We start from the raw sequence: 6258 nt of genomic DNA on the forward strand, positions 1-6258 counted from the left end.
ATGGCACCATTTTCTTGTTGTTTTAATTTATGAAACGCCAGGGGCACACTCCAACATTCAGACATAATTTACAAACAAAGCATTTGAGTCCGCCAGATCAGAGGCAGTAGGGGTGCCCAGGGATGTTCTCTTGATAAGTGTGTGAATTTGACTTTTCCTAACGAGTACTTTTGGGTGTCAAGGAAAATATATGGAGTAAAAAGTACAATATTTTCTTTAGGAATGTAGTGAAGTAAAAGTTGTCAAAAATATAAATAGTAAAGTACAGTACCCCAAAAAACGACTTAAGTAGTACCTTAAAGTATTTTTACTTAAGTACTTTACACCACTGCTGTACATCATGTCGGTATATGACAGGGAAAAAAACACTCAGTGGGTTAACACCATGAGTGTTTTAAGTCATAGTTCTCAGATTAGTGGGTTAACACCATGAGTGTTTTAAGTCATAGCTCTCAGATTAAAGTGGGCTAACACCATGAGTGTTTTAAGTCATAGTTCTCAGCTTTAAAGCTGCAATATGTCATTTTTTGGGGGGTGTATGTGTATTGTCTTGACTGCTTTCAATAATTGTGTGTGTGTGTGTGTGTGGTATGACTGTCTGATGTGCTTACATCAGAGAGAGATCTTTTCATATATTCTCTAGTCTGCAACTCAAACTTCTTTTCACAAACTGTTAGAAAGACTTATTTTACAAGATGGCAGCTTTTTGATCTGTTGACTTCTTTAGAGTTTTTACTGCTGAGAGTGATTAACAGTGTGTGTGTTCTGCAGCAAGCACGTAAGCCCTATGACGTGCGAGACGTGATCGAGCAGTATTCCCAAGGACACCTGAATCTCATGGTGCGCATCAAGGAGCTACAGAGGAGGTGTGCTGCATCTCAAGCTGTCTCCTAAGTCCCGTTCATTTCAAATTGATATCAAAGTCTTTATGCGGGTTAGCTCATCCATTGCAATTAACTCACTGATTAAAGTGCATATGACTTGCACACTACAGACCCACTGGGCACAGACGTCAGTTCAACATCTAGTTTTGATTTACATTTAGTTGAGTTGTCAGCTAATGTGAATACAACGTCAAATCAACAACAAAAAAATCACCATATCATTAGATTTAGGTTAAAAGTTGGGTGAAAAAAAGACGAATGCCCTCACGTTGGTGATGTTTTGCAAAACCAATTAGTTTTCTACGTTGATACAACGTCATCACATACATTTTTGAGGGTTTAAATGATGTGGAAACAACGTTGTTTCAACCTGTTTTTGCCCAGTGGGGATGCAGTCTTTTTTTTTTTTACACTCGTCTGGGTCAAAATCCACAGAGATTTTTTTTTTACTGCATTAAATTGAAACAATAAATATCCTCATCACCGTGGAAATGACATTTTGTGTCTGCCTTTCTCTCAGATTTTGACCCAGTTAAGTGCGGCATGCTGTGTCGTGACTGCACCTGTATATAACCCAATGCACTGCATTCAATGTGTTTAATTCTCCTCTAGACTGGACCAGTCTCTAGGGAAGCTGACCCTCTTCCAGACTAGCTCAGGTAAACAGTTCTCTACTGTAATTTACAGCATCTTAGAGGGGCTGGACACAGTACTATATCTCTACTGTAATTTACAGCATCTTAGAGGGGCTGGACACAGTGTACTATATCTCTACTGTAATTTGCAGCATCTTAGAGGGGCTGGACACAGTGTACTATATCTCTACTGTAATTTGCAGCATCTTAGAGGGGCTGGACACAGTGTACTATATCTCTACTGTAATTTACAGCATCTTAGAGGGGCTGGACACAGTACTATATCTCTACTGTAATTTACAGCATCTTAGAGGGGCTGGACACAGTGTACTATATCTCTACTGTAATTTACAGCATCTTAGAGGGGCTGGACACTGTACTATATCTCTACTGTAATTTACAGCATCTTAGAGGGGCTGGACACTGTACTATATCTCTACTGTAATTTACAGCATCTTAGAGGGGCTGGACACAGTGTACTATATCTCTACTGTAATTTACAGCATCTTAGAGGGGCTGGACACTGTACTATATCTCTACTGTAATTTACAGCATCTTAGAGGGGCTGGACACTGTACTATATCTCTACTGTATCTTACAGCATCTTACGTCTCTTCTTGTTTCTTGTTACGTCTTCTTGTTTCGCTGGTTTATGACTTGGACCATGATGCTCCTGGGGCCAAAGACAAAGCCAAAGACAAAGGCACCAACACCATCGGCTCCAGACTCAACAGGATGGAGGACAAGGTAGGGCGTTACTCCATGTTACACCCTCTGAACAGAATACAGCTTCTCATCTACAGGTGCCATTTATATTGTGCCTTTAACCAGATTTCAAAGCCCTCCATTTTGTGCCACCTTACCACAGCCAATGTTAAGCACCCAACTCAGTGACACACAGCAGCCATTTTGTGCCAAATCGGTTTGACCAAAATCCGTTTGTGCCAAGTCAGTTTGACTATAGAAAAGCCATCAATTTGGATCAACTGTGCTCAGACTGATGCTTTGCACAGGACAGTCAGGTTTTTTTCTCCAGCACAGAGGTCTGATAGGAGTGAATTCACTCTACACCGACATAATCAGTCCCCTAATGAGATCCCTAAAAAGGAGTTGACAACCAGGGTGGATTTTCATTTACAAAACTTTTCAAGTTTTCTATTTGTTTTGGCTTTCATTAAAACTCTTTTGATCATTTAATGAGGTATGATAATGTCTTGGTTTGTTTTTCCAAGATGAAAAGGATTTGGTGATTTGCCTGAAAAAGGCTGATAACGAGAACATTAGAATACACATTTCCATGTTCTGCAAAAACAGACAATAAAATAGAAAGAGTATCTATTAATTCTATTATATTGGTCTGTACAGCATTGACTTTTCTGTTTGTCCATCTACTTACAGATACAACGCATGGACCAGATGCTCAACCAAATCGCAGAGTCCCTTACCCAGCTGTTGTCTGGGACAATCCAGGGGCAGGGGGACATGGGGGGAGCACAGGAGCAAGGTAGGAGGAGGTCACAGGGTGGGGCAGGTGTCCCCAGCCAGGATAGCCTACCCAGCTACGAGCAGCTCTCCACCGCAACCCTCCATCCATCCCTGCACCCCAGCCTCAGCCAGGACAAGAGCTCCTGAATCGACCATCCATCCACCCCTCAACCCCAGTCTCAGCCAGGACAAGAGCTCCTGAATCGACCATCCATCCACCCCTCAACCCCAGTCTCAGCCAGGACAAGAGCTCCTGAATCGACCCTCCATCCACCCCTCAACCCCAGTCTCAGCCAGGACAAGAGCTCCTGAATCGACCATCCATCCACCCCTCAACCCCAGTCTCAGCCAGGACAAGAGCTCCTGAATCGACCATCCATCCACCCCTCAACCCCAGTCTCAGCCAGGACAAGAGCTCCTGAATCGACTATCCATCCACCCCTCAACCCCAGTCTCAGCCAGGACAAGAGCTCCTGAATCGACCATCCATCCACCCCTCAACCCCAGTCTCAGCCAGGACAAGAGCTCCTGAATCGACCATCCATCCACCCCTCAACCCCAGTCTCAGCCAGGACAAGAGCTCCTGAATCGACTATCCATCCACCCCTCAACCCCAGTCTCAGCCAGGACAAGAGCTCCTGAATCGACTATCCATCCACCCCTCAACCCCAGTCTCAGCCAGGACAAGAGCTCCTGAATCGACCATCCATCCACCCCTCAACCCCAGTCTCAGCCAGGACAAGAGCTCCTGAATCGACTATCCATCCACCCCTCAACCCCAGTCTCAGCCAGGACAAGAGCTCCTGAATCGACCCTCCATCCACCCCTCAACCCCAGTCTCAGCCAGGACAAGAGCTCCTGAAGCCGAGAAACACCAAAACCACTTTGGCGCTTTCTCTCCGTCTTATTCTGAGATCAGTGTTCTTCATGATAATGAACCAGCTGTATAGTGCTAGGGCAAAAACTAAACGTGTACTCAGTGGGGGCCCCAGGACCGAGTTTGGGAAACCCTGCCCTAGAAAAGAACTGTATAGACAGGAGATTTAGCAACTCTTGGAGGACAATCGAATTAAATTAAAATATTTTTTTTATTGTTAAAAGTGGAACCAACACGTTTCAGCTTTTGTCCTTCTACTTTAAACAAAGATAATTTTATTTAATTCCAATGTCCTCCCAAGAGTTGCTATATCTCCTCTCTGCTTCAGTTTGCTCCTCAATTCATGCACCTTGGTTGGAGAGCGAGGTAGCGGCAGTGCTCCCTTCCCTAGAACAGAACAGTGCCTTAGCCTACAGGACAAGCCAGCTAGATACACAGACAGGACATATTTTTCATACATCCTGGATATGATTATGTTTCTGAATTCTCATTTACTGCAATTGTCAATGTTCCGGGGGAACTTTTCTTGGAAATGTGAGCAAGCGCCATAATCAAACTCTTTCCCCTCAATCAAAAGGAAATAAGATTAAAGTGCATATATAACATTATTCCAGCTGTGTAAGAGTATTGGAATGTTACAATATCAAAAAGTAAAGGTAGTATTCAATTTGATTGAAATATGTTGATATGCAAAGCAAACACTTCAGTATAAAGGTAGCTATGTTTTGATGGTGAATATGGAATGATGTCCATACTAAAAGTAATCAGTTATAATAACACAATATGTTTTCAAAAGTTCTCCATGTATGTACCGTCAAAACATAAACTAAAGGGTTGGGGCCGGGATGAGGGCTTTTATGTAGAATTTCAATGCAATCAAATTGTGTAGCTATCCTGTTTTATAAAGATTTTGCATTGCCAATAAATGAATGTGGCAAATATCCATAACTTTTTGGGGGGTGATTGTCAAACAATTCTGTTCAACCATGGATCTTGCATCAATAATTAGTTATAGATTAATACTTCCAAGTTAGGTCATATCAATGTCCCATTTGAAGCTGTATGTGTGGAAGGTGCCTTAAAAGGCTATAACATCTAAGATACATTGTCCTGTCCCTTTAAACCCCCCCCCCCCCCCCCCCCGGAGTAGACTCTATTCCATGAAGACCAAAGGGAGGGAAGAGTTAATTGCACCTAGATCCCCCTTCCCCTCTCATGTCTTGGACCTTGGGGGATGGTGGATAGAAGGACCAGTGGCGTGGCTAATACCAGAGCTTTGGACAGATGACCTCAGCTGCAGCAGATGGTGACCTCATCCCGCTTGCCTTCCGGGGATCCTTCCATTCCTTCAGTAGTAGTAGGCACACAGATAAAAGACCAGATGACCATCTGGGCCCTGCCTGCCTTCTGCCTGGGTGCTCATGACAATAGCACCCCCTCTAAGTGTAGTGTGTAAGTGTGGGGGTCTTTGTGGCAGTCATTGTGGTGCTTTTGGAGGTGGGTGAGGGGAGAGGAGAGAGGTGTTGCTATAGGGACACTGCTGGGTTCTAGTGCTTTGTAGAGGTCCGGTTGACTGGTCTTACTGGTCATTGTGCGAGTGAGTCAGTGTGATAAGACGGGCTTGGTATTCTGGCCAACAAAGAGGGAAATAACTGCTCGTGCTGCTCCACAAACACGTCCTTTATCACACTGGTGATCGTTACTATGTTTCAGTGTTGGTCTATGTTACATTCAGAATGGTCCTCATTCTGGGTAGAGACAAATAAACCCCTATGCTACTGCACTAACTGGCATCGAATCAACTACATGTCAAGAAACATCAAGTATCTTGTCTAGAGTAAGTCAGTCATGTAGAGGGAATGTGATGTTTCTGCTATTAACATGTCCTATAGTGAACCTAGACAGAAAATGGTCCTGAATGAAGTTCTGCTGAGATTGTGATAGAATTCCATCCATGTTTGACTTCTTGGTAGGTCTATTGATTAAATCTCACAACCATTCCGTCCTAGCTTAATAAAATGGGCCGAGACAGTATTAATACATAGATGGTCTTTCATCCTTTTGATTCCATTATAATGACAACCGTTACAGTGCAGACCAAACTATTGCCAATAAAAGCCTGCTTGTCCATGTGTGGTGTGTTATATACTTAGTCTCCCCTACAGGCAGATCAACTGTCACTGTATGATGCACTGGACAAAGGAGAGGAAAAAAAGTTATATCATGAAGGGAATTCTATCAGTGGGTGGGCAATGGCAAGCCCTTGGGACAGATTTAATGAATCATTTTGATGATAAAATTGGATGCCTTGGGGCGACAATATATCTGTTTCTGGAGGAAAGTGCACTATTCATTCAATTCAAACTACTGCAGGTAC

The 6258-nt window shown here is 43.3% G+C and overlaps 1 protein-coding gene across 6 annotated transcripts in view; it reads left to right on the forward strand.

Moving 5' to 3' along the window:
* The window catches only part of LOC115203634 (potassium voltage-gated channel subfamily KQT member 1), a 33026-nt gene extending 29836 nt beyond the window's left edge, over window positions 1-3190 (forward strand). For 3 of the 6 annotated variants that reach the window (XM_029768516.1, XM_029768513.1, XM_029768515.1), the window contains 4 exons: window positions 772-866; window positions 1497-1543; window positions 2205-2266; window positions 2918-3190. In XM_029768516.1, coding sequence (XP_029624376.1) covers window positions 772-866; window positions 1497-1543; window positions 2205-2266; window positions 2918-3151 — 438 coding nt within the window. In that variant the 3' untranslated portion in view covers window positions 3152-3190. Of the gene's footprint in view, window positions 1-771; window positions 935-1496; window positions 1544-2204; window positions 2267-2917 lie in introns of those variants that run through there. The other 3 variants (XR_003880216.1, XR_003880215.1, XM_029768518.1) reach the window with 2 other exon arrangements.
* Window positions 3191-6258: the final 3068 nt, after the last annotated feature.

The sequence above is a fragment of the Salmo trutta genome, chromosome 12 (assembly GCF_901001165.1).
Source record: "Salmo trutta chromosome 12, fSalTru1.1, whole genome shotgun sequence".
Taxonomy (NCBI): Eukaryota; Metazoa; Chordata; class Actinopteri; order Salmoniformes; family Salmonidae; genus Salmo; species Salmo trutta.